At 34.2% G+C, this 22,383-nt stretch overlaps 1 protein-coding gene and 1 non-coding gene across 3 annotated transcripts; both read right to left on the bottom strand.

The window, feature by feature from the left end:
- Positions 1–206: 206 nt before the first annotated feature.
- TRNAT-CGU lies at positions 207–278 on the bottom strand. Its single transcript has one exon. It is a non-coding gene; the product is annotated as a tRNA-Thr (tRNA).
- A 319-nt stretch (positions 279–597) lies between these two features.
- On the bottom strand, positions 598–4,456 carry LOC113277796. Of its 2 annotated transcripts, XM_026526793.1 has the most exons (5): positions 4,179–4,456; positions 1,461–1,506; positions 1,134–1,220; positions 971–1,027; positions 598–885 (listed from the first exon to the last, which is right to left on the bottom strand). In XM_026526793.1, exons 1-4 carry the CDS (start codon positions 4,434–4,436, stop codon positions 1,023–1,025), a joined length of 396 nt encoding a protein of 131 aa, XP_026382578.1. In that variant the 5' UTR covers positions 4,437–4,456; the 3' UTR covers positions 598–885; positions 971–1,022. The 2 variants fall into 2 exon arrangements, with proteins under 2 accessions (XP_026382578.1, XP_026382577.1); XM_026526792.1 differs by having other exon boundaries at positions 971–1,220.
- Positions 4,457–22,383: the final 17,927 nt, after the last annotated feature.

Genomic DNA, 22,383 nt, shown 5'->3' with positions numbered 1-22,383 from the left:
CGGGTTACATCAGTGCCATAAATTTGCAAGGTGCACTTGCGGGTGTGACAATAAATGAGGTGAATGCTGATCAATAGATTTTCAGGCCAACAATTTTGCAGAAAAAGAAAACAAAGGAAAAAACATCAATGTTGGAAACTAAAATCCTAGAAACTAGCTCTAAAATGAAAAAACAAAAACAAAGAAAAATCATGGTGGGAAAAAATAGCTCCTGGTGAGGATTGAACTCACGACCTTTCCCTTACGAAGGGAACGCACTGCCACTATGCTACAGAAGCAATATTGATGACATTATCTATAGACGCACTACAAATACCTGAGACTACAGAAAAATGGGACTCAGCAGACGGGTCCGGCTGGCGACAGCCCAGTAACGGATGTCAGTGACCCACGAAAGAGAAGATTATATGAACTCAGGCAACCCAGCTTCTTCGAGACATGCTGAAATAGAGAGGAGTTCATCACCAAGTTGAAGCTGTTGAAGTATGTGTATTACATGCCAAGTAAGGATTTTGTACACAATTGACGTGTTGAAACAAGCGCTTGCCAAAGAGGAGGACCTGTTTTAGTATGCATCTACAGTTCAACGAGCAGATTCAAAACATTACATTCATATGCTTAATTCTCTAGTAACGGTAATTCATTGCTCTATGAAGCATATTGTTCTGTGCCTAAAAGTAACCATTATAATGGGGTACAAACACATATCTATAACTAACTGCCGCATTTGGTTATTCTCCATAAGAATTACCACACATGAGCAACACCACTATCTATTGTTTCCCATTTTTTGTTATCAACAATACATTTCACCCTGTTTGGATCGGTTGAATCTTCAGGCTTCAAAGATGTCACCGCAGTGCTGAAAACAGCATCAGGAGCTCCCTATGGACCAAAATAATCAATCAATCAATCAAATAAAGGAACATGGAAAACTGTGCATAAGGTCAAACAGATCCCAAATCACTACCTGCAGAGCTTTAACAATTCCATCTATAATCTCTGGTTCAGTAAGAGGTTTATCACCCTGAATATTGACGATGATATCAGGAAAAAAAAAAGTTGGTAAGACAACTGAAGATATTAGAACAAGTGAAGAACACTTGTAGCATGTAGCAAAAAGACTTCTCTACCATTTCTACAAGATTCTGATGTCATTATCACATCAGCACCAAATCCTCGACAGCATTCTGCAATCTTCTCATCATCCGTTGCCACAACTAGTGCATTAAGAAACTTTATAGGGTTAGGTACAAGTCATAAAAGATGTTAATTTCAATCTAACCAAGTAACGAGCAGACATAGATTTCTCTTTCTAGCCACAAGACCAAGAAATTCACTAACAAAAACTTTCTACCTCTTTAAAAGATACTCATACAGACATCGGAAAGAAATCATATCAGCATATTAATACCAGAATTAAAATTCATAGAAATTCAAAAGAACATTGATAAACGTACCAACATGGTCCAGTGCCGAGGCTAGTTTTGCTCTCTCCCATGTTCTCTGTTGAACAAAAAGAAGAAAATCATCAGCAACCAAATTAAAAATGGGGTATCCTCTTTATATGACAGAACCATTATATTATAAATCATAGAAGTGAGCAGAAACTCATAAACTAGTTATATCTGTACATCCTTTTGTACCTTACAAGACACTGCCATTCTTATGGGTCATGTAAATTGGACTCCTTTTCGACTGTGAAACAATGATACTGGTACACGTTTAGGTATCGGGTATGGATACAACATACAAGCTCTTCAGTAAGCCGAGCAGAAAATATTACATACAGGGACATGGGATGGGAGTTAAGAGTTAGGTTAATGTTATGTACATTCTTCTTAGGAGAAACAATAGCTACATCCAGCCTTGTATCAAAGAAAAAAACAACCATGTTTCTTCTTCTTTGGCTAAGTTTTAAGGCAATCAAATTGCGGATATCAAAGTTACATGGCTAAAACAACCGTGGCAGTGTCCCTGCATTTCTGAGTAGAGTTCCAGTGTCGATTCCAGGAAATATTGGAAAGCAAAGTAAATCTGCAATGACACAGATTTTCAAATACTCGAGCAAATATCATTTTTCGGTACATTCAAATATGCGCACCGCTGGATTCGAATATCGAATGGATCTTAAAATTTCTTCCCCATTATCAAAAAATGATGTTAATAACTTAATATATTATGTTCATTTTCTAACAGGGAGGATATGAAGAACTGACCTATGATTCAGCACTTCTAAAACAACATATCTTAATTAAGTTACAGACTGATTTCTTTCGCCCTAATTTAATCTGAACTAGATCACTACATTTGGATCCAAACCCCATATAGACAACCAAATTACTTCTAGTTATAAGTAAATAGAAACCCAATTCACTTATGAGAACAGTATCAAATCACAATGCCACAATCAAAGGAATTTAAAGTTTTAAGAGTCTGGGACGGTAATTGGTAGAAACATAGTGTGGGTAATAATACCTGAATCATGGGTTTCCCAAGAATATGAACTTAAGGTTTCCCTTCGAATCTAGAGGAAGCATAACGAGCAGGTATAATCCCAATTACACGACTCCTGAATTTCTCAGATCCTCGAATTGAAAAGGCAGCTCCAACTGCTGCTGCTGCAATTGCAGCACCTGTAACTAGTCCGTACATAATCCATGACTTACAATTACTATTTGATCCACATGATGAACCTTGATCCATCTTTCTTCTTCCTCAGTCCTTGAGAGGGAGAGAGTGACAGTGATTCGTTAGTGTTCTTTAGCGACTCTGTGAGTAACAAAAAGGAAAAAAAACTGGGCTTGAATGACAGATCTTAAACCCGTTCGGATTGAGTATGGGAAATTTATTATCTAGGAACAGTTATAGTAGGGACATCCAGAAAAATAACTTAGTCCAGGGCAATGTAGTTAATATCGGATATCGGTTCATCTCGACCGGGATCGATACACTGGTACGATTTTATATCGGGGATATTATCGTTGAAATATCGGTATAATATCGGTTCTAGATTTAGAGACTATAATTTTATATTAAACATTTTCTCCACACATTTTCGGATAAGATATAATAGATAACATCAATTTTATCAAAAATACAAAAGAATAACTTTAGTAACTTGCTTCGAGAGCTACATGCACCTCTACTACCACATGGAAGACTTTCTTCGCCAAAATTATCCTTAAACTTTATAGAAAACGACCAATACCGTCTCATATCGGGAAATGTAGGAAAATTTCGTATCGACCGATACGGCCGATATTATCGGGCGAATATCGTATCCCCGATATCCTTCTTATCGTATCGTTCTGGGTCGATATCCGAAATATCCCCGATATACCGGCCGATACGGCCGATATTGACTACATTGGTCCAGGATCCATATTTGGATAAAATATCTACATGTTATGGTATTCAAGCATAAACTAGGTTTTTTCTTTAGTTCAGCGGATATGTACTGTTGGATCATAATGTCAACTAATCATGCTGTTAAAACACAAAACCAAAGAAAAGAGAAAGAATGTTTACTGTTATCGCACATGCTGGACCACGAATGCGGCTGCCTACGTACCCCATTTTGAGGCATATCGTAGTTCATCTAAGAACCCAGCAATTTGATTCAATTCTTAAACTCCCACCTAGTGACAAAGGCTACATCTACTTCGTAAACCAACCGAAAAGCAACTTCATAGACTATTTAAAAAATATCTAGCACTACCAAGCATCAATGATACCATTGTCAGCACACATATCTAAGCAGATGATTCAATTTATCCATACTAGTGTTACAATTTTCTCTACTCTAGTTCAGTACCAAACCATTTTAGGCACAGTCCAAACAATCTCATATAGTCATTTTAAAAATGGAAATCAAACAAAACTATCATTTAGACATTCCACCAAACATCTACTCCCCGGTTTCCACTAATAACAAATCAGAAGAAGAACTCTAAATTCGACTAAAAATTACTTAATCGTACTTTCCCTCTCATGCATTTCATCTCCATTTGGGGTTTTCTGGATCAGTAGCAAACATTGTTCATACTTCATCTATGCATTTCTTGCATAATAACACAGGAAATTCTTAATTTCGAACCCAAAGTTCTGAAAATACAACTTTAAACATAAACCACTCCAATTTTTGATTCATACCAAAAACGATTTAATTTACTCACCAAATCAAACTTGCGATGTAAGACAAAATCGACCAGAGCTGTGATGCTGACAGTGAAGATGATGACCAGCTGAAACCTTCGGAAAAATGTTATGAACCCTTGTCTTCGCATCGAAAATAGGCTCAGATGAACATTTGGGTCTTGCAAGAGCTTGTACAATGATTTAGACATCGAGCGCATGGGCAAAGAACCTGACAAAGGGCGAGGTAAATGTGGTAGGAGGGATAAATGAGACGGTGGTGGCTGCATCTGCGGCATATTTGAGGGTGGGACATGTAAACAAGGTATTTGCTGTTGCCTGTTGATTGATGTTGTTGTTGATGGGGCTGCATATGATGAGAAATTGCTGATAAGCTTGACCTGGGCCTGTGGGAAGAAGGGATGGATGTGGACCCGTTGGAAGGGGAGGAGCCCTGAAACTGGAAAAGATAGTTGTTGTTGCTCTCCTTGGTGCCACGGATGTGTCAGTACAACTATCAAAAAAAACACTTCCCGTATTTTTGCAGATGGGTGTCCGGATCCTTCACAAATGGATTGGATGTAGATGGAATTTTAAAAATCCAACGGAGTATGGATTAAGCTCGGATGCAACCTTGAAATTCGTTGGACATCCAGATCCGTTAAATTAAAGGCATTTATATAGTTTTTAGAAAATATTATGGATCATTTAGAAATTCTTAAGGTGTTTGCTTGCGGTGTTATCCCTGGCATTTTTATATTTATATACATATATAGGGTGTATAAGTTTTATACATATATAAGATGTATAGGTTTTATAAGATGTTATCTATGTTGGCTTTATTTTTTGTTATAAATTTTAACTAAAACAAATCCATTGAATTATCTGTATCCAATCCGTGCATCCATTGGATGTTGGATTGGATGCTGATGCATGCCAAATTTGAGATCCGTAATGTATTGGATTGGATGCGGGCGAGTTGAAAACCGGTCCATACCGGCCCATGTTCACCCCTAGTTACAGATGAGAATGACCAGGTTCTACAAACCATTACATCTTGATTCAAAATATGAATATTAAAATAAGTTAAAAATAGCACATAAGGCATAATCTGTCCAGGCATGTTTAATTGTTACAAAAACTGATACACTGGGTGCCCAAATTATATTTGATCTCATCACGAAAACAAAAGATTTGATTAAAAAGTTGTTGTCGAATTTAGTGTTGTTGCAGAATTCACCATTGATCTTGTATCTTTGTTGTCTTGCCTTTTGCATACTTTCCCATAAGCAACAAAAGAGTAGGTTCCGAATCATTTCTAAAGGTAATTGTGTGTCTACTCCATTTTGTGGCCCATTTGAAAGCTGCTCAACACCTTTAATCTCTAGTTGCTCTCTGGTTGTTGCGGTGGAATACAATCTCCTAGTTTCTCTGGTATATCTTGCATAATCACACAAAGTCAGCCCAATACTTGATTTAGCATCACAATTCATCATTCTTAGAGCAATGTTGATTTGTATATCCATTTGCCTGGCGTCTCTTCCGTCTATTGGGGAGTCACTTTAAGAGTTTCATCGTTATACCCGGGGTTGTTCACTGTCATGTAGTTATTCAAATATTTTAAAATGTTTTCTTTTTCAAAAGTTGTTTTACGTCTCGCCTTCCAAATATGTCAAATAATGACACTATAAATCACCCGCCAGTCTATACCATTCCTCTATCCGGATTTTCAAAGCAATTATCAAGTCATTCATGAAAGGTAGTTGTGTCATTACGTATAAACTGCATATCAAAGTTAAAATGCATCCACACCTGAACATCAAAATTACATTCCAGAAATAAGTGGGTTAACGTTTTCTTGACCGTTGTTACACAAGTTGCAGATTGTGTTTATGTTTGGAATTACAGCTGCGACTCTCATATTGTTGGACAATATCGAGTGCGCTGCTTTCTAAATGATGTTATTCTAAAGGTGTAATGTTCATTATTCAAATGTCGTTCCAATTTTAGTTTGGTTACCTGTTGAGTTGATATGGCTGTAAAGGGATTTTACTTTGAAGATCCCTATGCTATTAAGGTTCCAATGTGGGGTGTCATCTCTGTCCACAATTTGAATTCTTATTTCCTTAATCTTTTTAACTAAGCAGTTATCAAAGCACTTTTTAACTTATCAACATCATAAGAGATCCATTCGAAGAAGCAGTTATCAAAACGCTTTTGGGGAGCCCTGTCAACAACTAAGAGATCCATTCGAGGAACACGGGGACTAGTTGAAGTAATGTAATGATCCTTCCTATAAGGAGGCTCATTACATTACTTCAACTGAGATAATGAAAAATTATTTCTTAGTCGGAACCTTAGGTGGTTCTCGAAAATAGTTAGCGAAAAAAATAATCCCTAGAGTCGAGACTAAGAGGAATGTATAAACCAATGCTTCCATAGATTCGATCGTGGTTTGCAATTATAGCTTCCACACCTGTTCATTTGGGATCAACTCCCAGATAAGATAAAGAAAAGACAAGAATCAAAGAAAAAACAGTGATTCAAATCAAGATTTCTCCAGTATCTTATGTTATGTTAAATCACAAAAATAAAAAAACATAGAGTCGAAAGAAACCATAGCAATGTTGTCTCAGACTACCTGTCTCTTTGTAGTTGGATATCCAAGTTTTTGGAATGATCTAAGTTCCACTTGAGAATCCAAATCTGGGTCAATACCAGAAAACTTTTTAGAAGGAGTGAGAAGATCATTCACTTTTACCAGAATTTTAGTTACTAAGTTGGGTTTTTGATATGGGGGTTTCGTGTCTGGAATCCAAAAATCCTCTCATATATCTATATGTGTGATCTTCCCTAACTCCATAAAACAATGTTTTTATTTGTTGAATACAGGTTAACAATCCTTTCCAAATCCAGCCATCCCTTCTATTAGGGGTGGTGTTTATATGTAGAAAATCATTGTAAGGATAATATTTTGCTTTAATAATAGTAGCATAAAGAGATTTTGGTTGTTATTTCAACCGCCATCAGATTTTAGCTATCAATGGTTAGGAGTGCATTTTGCACGACAAGCCACATGAAGTATTGAAATTTATTAGGTTTATGTTTAGCCCAATTACTCTTATAAGGGAGAGGATCCGTTGAGAAAAAAGACATTGACTACACATCTATGAGTAACAGTCTTTTCCTAGGAATTTTTAGCTCTAATTAGCAAATCCAAAAGTAGCTTTCATCTTCTTTCCGAATGAGATTTGGAGGAGGATCAATAATTGTCTTTAAACTAGTCAACTGGTAAATAATAATGATCTTTTGTATTCAAATCTCTAACTTCCGATACGTGCCACATTATTAATGCTCCCGTCATGTTGGTTTGAGTCTAGAACCCAGAAATCTTATTTTTTCTTCCTTTAATCATCTCTTGGACCACCTTTCTATAAAGAGTATTTCTTTTAATTTTGTAACTAGAAGACCAATTACTAGTAATATGTAATATGTTAGTCTCAATATCTTAAATTCTGATCGCCAATCTCCCTGGCTTATGAATTTTATACCAATCCACCCAATAAATTTTTCCGTTTTATCCTCAAATCCCCATCGAAAGTCTCTCATTAATTGATTGAACTTTTTCTCTACAAATGTAGGCATCTCCATCATGGACATGAAGTAGACTGGCATAGAAGCTAGTGAACTTTTGATTTTTGTATGCATTTTCTTTTTGCTATGTGAAAAGGTACATTTGTGGGATATGTATCATTTATTTGGTTTAAAGCATGTCTAAATCATTTGATAGGATTTTGTGGAAATTGGTAATTGGAACATTAAAAAGCTAGGATTTTGTAATGAATGGTGTTTGAACAATATTTATGTGTTTTCATTATTTCCATTTTGCTTAATGGTTCTCCAAGTACCATTTATTCTTCTCAAAGAGGTTCAACACCTTATGGTTTTATTCTTAGCAAATCATTCTCTAAAGCGTTGCTTAAGGTTGGGCATATATGTATATTCATGGCATGAAAATTAATACTCATTGTTCTTCCATATTTCACCTTTTTTTTGTAGATAATTGTCTGATTTTTTGTAAGGCTAATGACACTGAAGCTAGACATTGTGCTAGGATCATATGACATTTCAAAATGTTTTCTGGTCAGTCTATCAATTTTGACAAATCTGTTATGGCTTTCTGTCCCCATGTTCCTAATTCTGTTAAGAATGATGACTAGTATTCTAAATAATAAAAACATTTTTTGTAAATATAAGTACTTAAGTGTCCCTTTGTTACTTCAAAAGAGTAAAATCAGTCATTGAGAGATTTCGGGAAAAGTTAGCTCCTTGGAAGTCTAAATTCCTAAACCAACCATGAAAAACACTGGTCACTCAATATATATCAGGATCTCTATATACCCACCATAGGTTAATATCCCCCTCACCCAAAAAGCTCAGTGAGAAGATGGACTCCGTTTCAATGAGATTTTGGCGGGACAAAAAATAATAATAAATAAAATTTTCTTAAAAAATGGAAAGAAATTGCTCAACCTAGATGTCTAGGTGGTTTAAAAATTAAACAAACTTTTACTCTCAATCAGGCCTTTGTTACTGAATTAGCTTGGAGGTTATTGTAGGATCCAAGTATTTGATCCTTAGGGTAATAATTTCCATAATATTCATCCTCTTAGTGATATAGTGAGTAAAAATGGTTCCTGGGTTCAGAAAGGATTGTGTCATGGTCTAGATACTGCAAGGAAATTCCACTACTGAGAAGCGGGAAATGAAGAATCTATTATAGTTTAGAAATCCAGGTATCTTGTGGTTTTTGAACAGCTACAACTACAACTACTAGCAAAACTCACCAAATATTGGTTTTATGGTCGGAGTATCTCCACTAATGCTGACAGAACTGAGTAATGGACTGGGCTTATTAACCCATTCTCGAAGCCGTGCTTCAATTATTAGTACTTGTTAGAGCATTGCTCGGTTGAACCCGCCAAGAGATGGTATGTCAAGGTTGGTTGTCATATTTTAGTATCGAACTCAAAGTCGCATGATTAAATTACTAGAATCAACTCCTTTAGGTTATAGACTAGGAAGTAAGAAATGTTGAGACATACAAGTATTACTCTAAAGACGTATTGACGTCAACGAACACATCATCCTTCAACTTGAGGTTAATATACAAGACTTGACTTATTTCAATTTATATCTACGTTACTTTCAAGTCGTTTAGATTGAAAACATAGTATACAAATTTATATATAGACTTGATCATCTTATTATGATCAAAGTGTCAAGGAATAGTATACAAGTTATTTCACAACTTTGGTATACTGAATTTTGAAGTATAACGCATATCTTTTGAACTTCGTAATTGCGACATATACATAATCTTTGTAACTTATTACTAGATTCTGTAATGAACTTAGGATTGATTTTATGTGTAGAAAACTATGTTTGATTAAATGAGTTTAATGAAGTAGACTTACGAAACTTATTTCGTAATTGAAAAAAAATTAATGGATTGGTGATCCGGTTCCTATTGGGGATCTCTAGCAGGACCGATCCCTATTTGGGGATCTCTAGAAGGACCGATATCTACCTATTGGGGATCTATAGTAGGATTGATCCTCATGGCAAAAACCGATTTTCGATCTCACATATACTTTAGGGTTTGTGTCATTTTGGAAGTTGGGTTTGCAAAATAATAAAGTTCAAGATGTCGACATTGTGAGTAATTTGAACATGTGTATAAATCTTATCTTTTATTGTTAAAGATATTTCTTGATACTCAAGCTGAGATCCCAAACTGAAATATTTGAGAATCTTTTTATTAAGATTCTCAAATGTATATGTTTTATTTTTCCATCAAGTAAAACATATCTCCGAAAGTTATATTAGTAAAGTATACTTGTATACCAACTAATTAATATTGAGTTTTCATCTAAGAGGAATTTCAGTATTACAGTTGGATATTCGTTATAATTAGACAAAACCGAAAATTGATGTTTATTGCATATCTTGAGAATATATTCGGTTATGGAAATTCCTTGGTTTCCAAACCATGTAACACCCCGAGTTCCGGATCAGGGTCAAACCCATATGGAGATCCGAACTCGAAGCGTTACGGGTCGGAAAGAAACTTATGCATATATCTATTTTATTTGTTTAAGTTATTTCACCAAACATAATTTAAACCTTTCTTACATGAATTTAAACATATGAATTCGCTAATCATCTTTAACAACATTTTAGTTCAAACTTACATTTCAAACAATTACAAGAAAACAACGCAATCACTAAGCTGCTCATTCCTAGTTTTCGCTGCACAACTCTAATAAATATGCAAGGAATGTCAATTGGGGTGAGATGACAACTCGGTAGAATGTATTCCCGATCTCAAACACGCATAACAATATCAATGAGTCAAGTAACATACAACATAGGTATACGACATGATTTCGATCAATCAATGATATATATTGAACCAACTAGATTACCACACAAGTATTATTTTCAACGAATCATCTAATTCATTTGGTTAATCATGAATTCACAATACCATTATTGTTTCTAAGAAATCACCGAATTAAGATTTCAAAACAGACTTCATAATACTAATAATATTTCAACAATTTATCCAATTAGATGTCCCACATGAGTTTATAACACTATTAATATTTTCAAAAATCATTTAATTTAGATTTCATACAAATACGTCAATTCGTATTTCAATGCTTGAGTTCATAAAACCTTATAGGTTTCTATAAATCATTCAATAGTTTCAACACACGATTCACAAATTAGTATTGTCACTAGCAAACCATGAGTTTACAATACCAAAATAATTGTCAATAAGTCATTCATCAATGATTCAACACATCTATTCACGTAGTTAATATCGTCACAGAGAAACCATGAGTTCACAGTACGAAAACCTTGGTTCGTACACCCATCTATCGTTTATCGGCACGGACAACCTTCATAGATGGTCAGGAACATAAGTTTCTATGGGGATCATACCCATCTGCTCTCGGGGATCATTGCCCGTTTCATTCACGTTACGAAAACTTGGTTCGTATATCCACCTATCATTTACCGGCATGGACAACCGTCATCGATGGGCGGGAAACACAAGTTCCCATGGGGATCATTACCAATTTAATTATCGGGGATCATTACCCGCCGTTAGCATGAAACATGTTCCATATAACAGTAAAACATGAACTCACTTCCTTTTATAAATCATTTTCACAAACAACACAAGCAACCATGGCTTAAAAACATGAATTTCTTTCAAGCATTTAAGCAAATACATTAACTACAGAATCTTATATTATAGTTTTCATAGTCATAACTTTATCCGATCGTCTTCAAATTTCATATAAATATTTATGATATATTTATATATAACATATACATATTTCACATTAAACTAACGGCTCAATCAAAAGATATTGGTTTTACAAACGCATCACAACATCTAGGCAGATAACATCATTTTACCAAAGTATTCAGCATAAATTCACATTAGTTTCAAATTAAGAAAATCCAAAGCACAATGAAAGATAATATATTTATCTACAACTTTTGTTAGATCTAAAATATTTTAAGAACATTAAGACTGCCTAAGAACATCAATACCACAACAAAACGAAATTGTTCAGAATTTCAGAAACTATTACCTAAATCTAAACAAACATTCAATGGTGAATTTATGGTGTATTGTTCTCAAAATTTAACCATATGTACCTAATCATGTTACATAACACTTTCAAAAGCCTGATCATCACTAGGAGATATATATTTGTGTGATTAAATTACTAAAACCCAACAGTACAAAATCATACAAAATAAACACCCAAAGAAAACACCAAAAGAAAAAGGGTTTCACATTCTACCTTAAATCCATTGATTCTCCACTTATTTTCCATGGTCTCCCTCTCTAAAATAAACCCTAGATTTATCTCCTTCTTCTCCCTCTCTAAAATAAAGCCTTAATAATACTAATGTTAATAATCATAACTAATATTTACTATTTTCTTTATTTCTTTTAATTGTCTTTTCATTTTCTATTCATTTTATTTAATTACCAAAATAAATTTAGGTGACTCTATTTTCACCATAACTTGTAGCCTTTCTAGTTCAATCCACTCACTTAGGTGAAGGTTAAGAAACAACAACCTAAGACACAAGGTTAACTAATCCGGGTATAACCCGACCCGAAACAGTAGCTAAAAAATACGGAGTATTACAAACCACCTTAATCTATACATAATGAAGTTTGTTCTTCTTGCGAACTTATCCTGAGGCAGGCACTTCATTTGAAGTGCCTGCTGTAGCTGACCAATAGTATTACTTGTAATGTTATAATGGAGAGGAGAGTAACCTAATTACGCGATATTTGTTACATCTGCAAGTTTAAAGACTTTTGTGAGATCAAGAAGATCTAGATAGTACCCTTAGTGGGAAAGTAGAATTTGCATTGTTATTTTATTTTTTGATTATTGATTTGATTGACTAACAGTGGTTAATCTTTGATTGCACCCAGTTTGATTATTCTTGAGATCCTTATCTTCTGACAAAATGTCACTCAAACTAGATCAATGATCGACATAGATCAAATATGTTTTTAGATTTGACGATAGGCTTGTGATAATCCATTGTTAACATACTTTGTTCTGTGTATGATCGATCATAAGGGAATCTAGTTTGTTTGTGCAGGTATAAAAGAAGACATTGAAGATTTGAATACAAGAAGATTTCTTATTGGTTTTGTATCTTTGTGAATTAACTTTATGCACACACTTGATAGTCTGGGATCCGACTAAGCGTTTTTTATCTTTTGATATACATCTTATTTTATAATCGTAGTAGATCGACAAACTATCATTTGGTGGTATTCTTCAGTATCCAAATCTTATAGTTTGTATACCTGATCTGGTTATCTTGATGATCTAGATCCTGGTAGATCTTACCGATAAAGGAGTTTATTAGATTAAACGGAAGAGACTTTGTTGAACTCAATTATAATCTCTGATTCATTTCTTGAGATTGAAAGAGTGGTCACCGAATAAATTAGTCCTTTACTGTTCCGGAAGATGATCAAAAGGAGTTGAGTTCTTGAAGTCTTCACGGCGACCGAAGCAACTTAAGATAGTGAACTATATCTTAGGATTCGCGTCGGTTGGCAAGATTGGTTGTAGGCGTAGGGATACTGAGGAAACTAGGTAACTAGTTATACTTGGTCTGAACTATACGAAGTTGGTAGTAGTCTTTGTATATCGGCTTAATTCTAAGAGTATTCAAAACTGGACTAGGTCTCGCGATTTTTCTGCATTTGCGGTTTCCTCGTTAACAAAATATTATTATGTCTTTATTTTTACTTTCCTCAATCATAATTATTTTTTTAGTTATAATTAAAAGTAAATACATTGTACGTTAATCCAAACACTTGGGTTGATCCCTAAAGTTAGGTTCGGTTTCGATACCTATTCAATATACCAAGTGTATACATTGTTGTCTCCATTTTTTTGACAGCCTCTATCTATATAAGATCACACAAGGTATCGGACTTATAGGTTGATATCGAAAAGATTGCGGTGTACTTGATACCCTCGTCATTTCAGTACTACTAAAGATGTTGGCTTATTTTAGTACTCTAATAGCAACTCCTTTTCTTTCTCTTGTTGTTTTATTTTATTTTGTGCGGACGTGTCCATCTGTTTCATTTTATTACAAGACCAAGGGAGTCACCGACCGTTCATCTTTTAAGAGGCCCGAGCATCTTGGTGCTGAAACGGGTTACAATAGTATGGCTTCGATTTTGTGCATATTCACTAACGATGTAAGTGATCATATTCCAATTTATTTATTTTTATTTGATTTTAGAAGTTATGAAATAAGGGACATTACCATCAAAAAATTGTGAAATCAAATATTACACAAACAAGAAAGAGTTCATGCACTATTTTTAGGAAAATTTTCTTTTAAATTCAGAGAAATCCAAATTTTAATGTTTCAGACTATATTATTTGTCTTATGTATTAGAAGAATACAATGCCATATGCGAGCATCTAACAAATGCTTTGATACATTCAACTTTAAACAATTTATTTCATTGATGTGAAAAACAAAATTTATTGAAAGTGTCGGAAATGAGAACACATATATTAATATCTTTGAGGCTTAACATTTTCGATAAAAATATTTAATGAATCAAATAATATCCTCTTTATAAGATGTTATATTGATTATCCGCCAAAAGTATAAACTCATTGTAATCTACAAAAATGATATATATTTAACTGACGGAGTTAGTATAGGGTCAACAAAACTCTAGAATTTTGTGTCACCTATTCTCGTAGGATTGCTTATTCGTATACATGGAGAGATCATGAGGCGGATATTATTAATTTATATCTCAGATTGCTTAAGTAATCAAAACTTTTTTTAGTAAAATTAATAATTTTCTTTATCTTTTGTGTTGATCGTGGTCCATTCTCGATATCAGTGATCGTTGGATTTTCAATTCTTTTTTCAATAACAAAAGTAAATATGCTACAACTGAGAAAATTAATGAAGAAATTCAAACGGTTACATAGGACTTGGGTTCTTCGCAACATAAGGATCACATACCAGAAACATATGAATTCCCTGCAGTAGTCTCAATAAAAATAAATGTGCTATGATGAGCAAATTAACAAGGGAGTTCAAACAGTTGCACATGACTTAGATTCTTCGCTTATTCAATAAAAAGTTAACAGACCCTATCTCTGTTTATTAAGTGTTAAACAAATAACAAAGTGGAGTCCTTCAACTCTATATAATGAAAACCATCCAGCACAACACCGAAACGACCAAAAACGCCATAATTACCCCAAGGAAGAAATCTACAAGAACAAACAATTTTGAAGTTGCTCATCAATTACGTCTGAGTAGTAAGATGTGAACGCTCAAAGCCTTTCCAACACAATTGAAGGCTGGTACTTATTGGCTCCAGCACGAAGAGCCTTCTCTGCCAAGGTAAGTAACTTCCCTGGCGACTCAGCAGCTTGAACATCTATGTTGTGTGCTGCTGCAAAAGCAGTGTATAGGCCAACACAGTGGACAACTCTGCCATGAAAAGTGTTCGTAACTTTCTTACCGAAAGCATCTTTTCAGCATCACGAAAGCTCTGTGACAACCTTGCAAGCTCTTGGTCCATGTTGAAATAGTTGAATTTGTAGCATATTTTATAGCAGAAGAGATGCTACTGATGTAGAAGATTGAAAAACGAGTAGCAAATCAAGATCTCGTCGATTTACACCAATCCAGAGCACAATCGCAAATAATACGAAAAAAAAAACCTGAATCGCTAACATACTTTATAAAGTTGCCCATGTTCAACAATTTTCAAGAGTAATTTTTTTTTAAATAAAGTTAAAACTGGTAAAAAAATATTTGAATTCGATTAAGGGTGGTAATTCCTTTTGTACGATAGAAGAGATATGAATAGAGGCCACATCATTACGTTAGTTGTATGACCAAATGCGAGAACATCACTAAAAAGGATGGAAGTATAATGTCAAGGCACACAATTCCAAGGCACACAATTTCCTAATTCCAAGATGATATGGGTTTAAGTTTTAAAATACATTTTTTATAGTTTGATTATTATTTGATATAACATATTTTTTTCAATTAAAAACCTAAGATATTATAAGTGTAATATGTATACAAAATATTTGTCGGTATCAAGTCTAGAAAATATTATACCACTGATAACAATTCTGATATTACCCAACAATTTTCATTTGTTATATTAAAAAATAAAAGATTTGAAAATCCCATCACTCACTCACACCGATTAACAAGAGAATTTTTGAAGACGTAAATTATAACCATTAGATGCATTTAACCTATGATATTTACATATATTAGCTAAATTTCGCCACGAACAAAGTAGAAATGAATATGAAATCTTACATTTATCGTGAACTTATATGGTGTAAGATTTTTTAATTCGTATTTAAAGTTGGTTACGTGATTTCCCTTACAAGAATGGGGGAACAGTATTATATGGTTCAAAAAGACCAATTTGATATAAAACACATCAAGAAAGATGATTGAGACATATTATATTGGTACTCACATAATGTTCTGGATATTTATTTATTTGGAAAATACAAACTATTCCTAGAGTTATTTTGTGAAAAATGTTTCTTGTTCTATCTCATCTCTGAATGGCAAAATTACTTGCTTCACAAAAAAAGAGCAAAAAATCTAGCAATTTTTGCTATGTAATTCTGGATTGTCTGAGACTAGCTGTCATCTGTTTATTCCTTGCCCTCCCAGTTATGCAGATTTCCTTCAATGTAGATTTGTTTTGAACAACCATGAAAGGATTAGACTCAAGTATTTAGCATTCTTACTTGGTCAATATGGAAATACAGGACCAAAGTTATGTTTGATAACTAACACCATGTTGTAGGAATATGTGTGGATGACCACATGTCATGCACCTCCCTTCTCCTGGTCACATGTCATGTTCTCCGTTTCCTTTAGACACATGCAACACTACTTCACATGCAAGCTAAAACATGTAATAGCTAGAATTATCTCCTTCTTGTATTTATATAATTATATGAGAATAATCAATGAATGAGAATAACTTATTTTCTCCTCTTCTCCATTACCAATTGTCCTCTCAACATTTTCCTTAAACACATTATCGACACCTTGCTTTAACCAATTGAGTGTTGATTTAGTCAATTAAAAAAATGTTTGTTCTCTACAAAAAGTACAATTATTAAAGAAGTATTTTGCTAGTTCTACTGATAATTGATTTTTCACTTCTTAGTCAAATAAGAATAGCTAAACGAAGGTATATCTAAATCACCCTTTTGTATTGTTAACAAAATCCATGTATATTTATTGCTATGCACATGCATGATGCATTTTTTTTATGGTGGTATGTTTGTCTCGATATCTTATATATCACATGATATTACTTCTCTTGATATAATACAAAAAAAAAAAAAAAAAACAACAACAACTCTTCTTCTTTACCATATGAAAATAACATAAAAAATGCTCCTACTTGACATGATAATAAATAACATGCTCCTACAACAACAACGACACAACATCGTACATAGCACATTGGATTACCTTTTAATGGGTTGGGCTGGCCCGTTTCACACCTCTAACGCCAGCTAATTCATTTTGCAAGTTAGGTGATCATCATCCTTCAGCTTTCTTCCTCTTTTTCTACTGGCAGCTGTAATTGCCATCTGAAAATCGGGTGAATAGAGTAAGAAAATTGAGATTTAGGGTATGAAAATGGAGTTTCTGGCCGATCAAAAAAAAAAAAAAAACTGAAGTTTCTGAAAGAGATTTAGAACGAGAAGATGAAGGTTTAGAAATGAGAAAAGGGGAGAGATAAGGGTTTCACATAGAAACCGAAAGGGGCATTTTATACGAAAGAGATAAATGCAGAGAAAATGAGAAATATTTTACAAGAGATTTTCAGGAGAGGGAAAAAAAACTAAATTCAAATTTTGATTTTTTTGGAAACTAAATTTTTACGCGTAATATACGTGTCATTATATTTCTGAAAGAAGGTACAGTCGGTTGAGAGTTTGTGTATGTGTTTTAAGAAAAATAGAATGTGTAAACGTTACCAGATCTTTTTTATGAGATTTTAGATGAACGGTTTGAGATATACTAAGAAGAAGATTTTCCAAAAAAAAAAAAACCGGGGAAAAATGTTGAATTTGTAACGTGTTACACATTCTATTTTTAAGATTTTAGATGAACGGTTTGAGATTTTAGATGAACGGTTTGAGATATACTAAGAAGAAGATTTTAGATGAACGGTTTGAAATTTTGAATTTGTAACGTGTTTTTAAGAAGGATAACTAGGGTTGGAATAGTCATTATTGTGAGTACACATAGCTATTGCCAACGTTTTCATCTTGCAATGTTTTTAGATTTATTTATTTAAATTCTAAGTTATTTGGAAGATGATTTTTGCAGTATTAATCTTTATGGTTATTTGTGATTGTACAGGTGCAGTCACAGGTGTCAAAGGATCCTATGCAACTGGAGTAAGAGATTCAGAGACAGGGGAGTGCATGGTTGTAATGGAAGCTTCAAGCTGGATCAAAGAGAAGGGTTTCCAGAAGATTGACATTGTAGCTGATGATGAAACTGTCGTGAAATCTATCACTATTAGAAACATTAAGTCCATTTTATCTTCTTTTAATTTTTGTTCCATCACTCATGTTAAAAGAGATGGAAATTTTTTGGCTGATCTCATTTCTAAGAAAACTAGAAGGGAGAAACAGTCAATGGAAGAGTTTTATAACTCTTCCCTTTGTATTGAAACATTTTTAGAAAGGCATATTGAGCCTTCTCAATAAATAAAATTCCCAGTTATCTAAAAAAATATATTGCAAACTGTTATGGGACATGTTGTTTAGTCCGCGAACCTTGACTGTCCCATATATGCTCAAAAGTTAACTCTATTATAAGTTGGTATGAAAATATTGATAAATGATAGAATGAACTTTTGATTACAAAAGTTAAGCCTATTATGTCATTATGCAAATATTGATGGAAGATAGGATGAACTTTTGTTTTCAAAGATTAAGTCTATTATATGTCATTGTGCAAATAGTGATGAAAAATAGAATGAATCTTTGATTATTCCGCATTATTGGTCTTTCCCTGATCCACATCTTTGTGTATGTATTGTGCGGCTCCGTAAGTTCTCTTATGTTGACCATGGCCAATTGAATTGATCATTTTCCTTGTGGTTAATTTAATTGAGATTTTTGAATACAAATTCATGTTCATGTGATTTGTTAATGTCCAAAGAAATCCTTCTTTTCTTGTAAAAGTAAGGTCCCTCTTGTTGTTCTTTCGGGAATGAAATTTTATGGGAGAGAGTTCTTAATTGAACTTGTGCTTAATTGCCAAATCTTTGTGGGGAGTGCGACTGTGGAATATTGTATGAGTTTTCTTGTATCTTTATAAACTCCTTGATAAATACACTAAGTTTCGACTATGTAAAAGCATCGAAACAATTTGATATGTTGTTCTCTTTTGGTCATGAAGTATCTCTATGAAAATTTCATGAGGATCCCACTAGTTTTCGTACCTCTGCCAATTTATATTGACAAAAAGGGGGAGAATTAATGTGTAGTTCACACTACAAATACATATGGTTTACGGATCATTATGTAAGGGGGAGTGGTTTTCAGTGTGAGATGAAGTATTAACTAAGGGGGAGTGATACATATCACCATAGTATTGTTTTCGAAGTTGTGATACAATTGAACTTTGATGTTGTGTAATAATACTATGACACTGTATAACAATGATTGAGAGCAACTGTTTTCTCATTGTTATAGCTACGTATCTTCAAAAAATATGATGCTGAGTTGAACACATTTAGAATCATTGGAGTACTTGGAAGTGACGAAGATTTCGAGTAATGTTGAAGAACCAAGGAGATCAAGCATTTGTATGAGAAGCTACAAAGTTTATTTATTTAGTAATCCATATGTATTGATAGTTTTGTCATAAAATTGACAAAGGGGGAGATTGTTAGAGCACTGCTCGGTCGAACTCGCAAGCGTTGCTATCTCAAGCTTGTTTGTCAATGTTAGTGATCAAAACTATAAGTCTTGATTTCTAGTCTACTTATAGTGATATCTTGGACTAGGATAAATTGTGTAGTTGAGCATTAGACTTCACGGTGTTCATCATTTGAAGACGAAGAACTACTAAGGAGAGCTTGTGGAACTTCACTAACAAAAGGTACGTGGAGACTAAAACTCATCTATCACTTGGAAAGTCTGTTTCTACTCTATCTCCTATATTGAGACAAAAGTCGTATTACTATATAGTATTCGATTATGCACATTTGAGATTTCGAGCTGAGTTTAACTCGCTTATATAATATGTGTTGGTAAGCTTTCGCTTCAACCAAGTTCATCTTATATTCTTGACGAAAGTCAAAAGATGATCATGTGAAAATCGCCGAGTAACATCTTACATGATTTGTGTGATACAATCATTTGGTGTAGACTTGGAATGTTTCGTAATGATTATTTCAATAACTTGAAAATTGCTTTGATGCTAATAGTTCGTGAAAACAGCTCTTGTCATCCTCTAAGAATGTTTCAATGATTGAAATAGAGTTTAGAACACTTAACCATCATTGGATTATAAACATAGTATGCGTTCTTGCATATATGTGATCCATGACCGAAACTATAGTATGCATACCCGTATGCGTACCTTTTAGTTGTGAAATTTCGAGTGCCTAAGTACACATACCCGTACGCGTACTGGCGAAGGGTTTGGGTCCAGGAATTTCTTCTGTGTTTGGAAGTATGCGTACCCGTTTGCATATTGGCGAACCCAAACTCAGACCGGCTACTTAAGTATGTGTACCCATTTGCATACTTGAGTGGTTAAAGTTCTAAAATCGGTTTGTTCACGAACTAATACATTTATATAATAAGGAATGCATTCTTTGCAAACCGTGGCTGTAATGTTCATGAATTGATTCGAGTGAATCAAACCGATTTTGTTTCAATTGTGTTCTTGTATACTTCTATGAGAATATAACAATTGAACAACTCTATAACTAGTTTCATTTGAGTCATTTGAACTAGTTGTGGTTAAGATGAATAAGGTTGATATGAGAGTGTTCATATAGCTAACCTCGGTTAACTACTGTTGAGCCCACCTAGTGTACACGTTTAGGTACTGTTACTCAGACCTAAATGAAGGTACATTTCATTTGTGTATAACAAGCTAAGTTCGATCTAACAATTGAAAGATATTAGCTTGAGTCTAATCAGGTTTTCATCCAACGGTGAATATTGAATGCTTTGTTACCGAGGTAACTTAGATTGTATACCTTGATTTGAAAACTATATAAGGGAGAATTCTAGCAACTGGGAAACCTAATCCCCACACCTACTGTGTGATACTAGTTGCGACTAGAGTCGATTCTCCTTTAACTTTAGGTTTTTCACGAAACCCTGTAGGTTAACGACTTGAAGACTTCATTGGGATTGTAAAGCCAGACCCAACTATCGTGATTGAGTATCATATTTTCTAAGATTTGATTAGGATTTATCTCTGATAGGTAAGATTAAAAGTAGTCACAAACATCTTCGTCTCATCGTTTTTGATTCCACAATATCTTATTTCGCTACCATACGATTAAGATTATTGTGAGGTGATTGATAATACTAGGTTGTTCTTAGGGAATATAAGTCCGGTTTATCAATTGTTTCATGTGCACCTTGATTTATCAAAAGACGGAACAAAACTCATAGGTATTTCTGCGGGAGTCAGATTTATCTATTCCAATAGACTTTTCTGTGTGAGACATATTTGTTTATCAAGTCTTCGACTTTGGGTCGTAGAAACTCTTGGTTGTGGGTGAGATCAGCTAAATGAATCAAGTGCGCAGAATCTTGCTGGGGTTGAGAGATGTAAGGAGCGCAACTATACCTTGATCAGTGTGAGATTGATTAGGGCTCAACTGCATTCCAGTATGAAGTTCATTGGTAGTAGTCTAGTGTCTGTAGCGGCTTAATACAATGTGGTGTTCAAAGCTGGACTAGGTCCCAGGGTTTTTCTGCATTTGCGGTTTCCTCGTTAAAAAAATTTCTGGTGTCTTTGTTATTTCTTTTCCGCATTATATTTTGTTATATAATAGAAATATCACAGGTTGTGCGTTAAGTTCAATCAGTTCTTGAATCCGACCTTTAGGTTGTTGATTGAATTGATTGACACTTGGATATTGGTTTGTGATAGCGTTCAAGTTATTTCTCTTATTCAATCGGGCTCGCAAATTCCTATTTGTTTGATTGCAGACTGAATTGAGAAATTGAGATATAAACTCTTTGATATACTTTTCTATAGGTTGAGCCTGAATATCTAGTTTATTCTCTTGAAATTATATTGGAGTTTGTCTATTCAGATTGCTGAACGAAATATTGGGTGTGGTTGTTAGACCCCCGCCTTTTCATTTGGGCATCCGATGTGGAAACCACATTCGTAGAGAAGGAGATTTTGGCCATAGTGTTAGTGAACCTAAGTTCGAGAAAACACCTAAGAACCCCTCTAATAAATAGGGCGCAGATGAAAATGCGCCATGTTATACGTACAAATTTACCGAATATTCGTAAAAGCAATGTAATGTTAGTGTCAACGTAGCTACGAGCTACAAAATGTACCGGGAAGCTC

The sequence above is a fragment of the Papaver somniferum genome, chromosome 5 (genome assembly GCF_003573695.1).
Source record: "Papaver somniferum cultivar HN1 chromosome 5, ASM357369v1, whole genome shotgun sequence".
NCBI lineage: Eukaryota > Viridiplantae > Streptophyta > Magnoliopsida > Ranunculales > Papaveraceae > Papaver > Papaver somniferum.
This window is presented reverse-complemented; position numbering and strand designations above follow the sequence as displayed.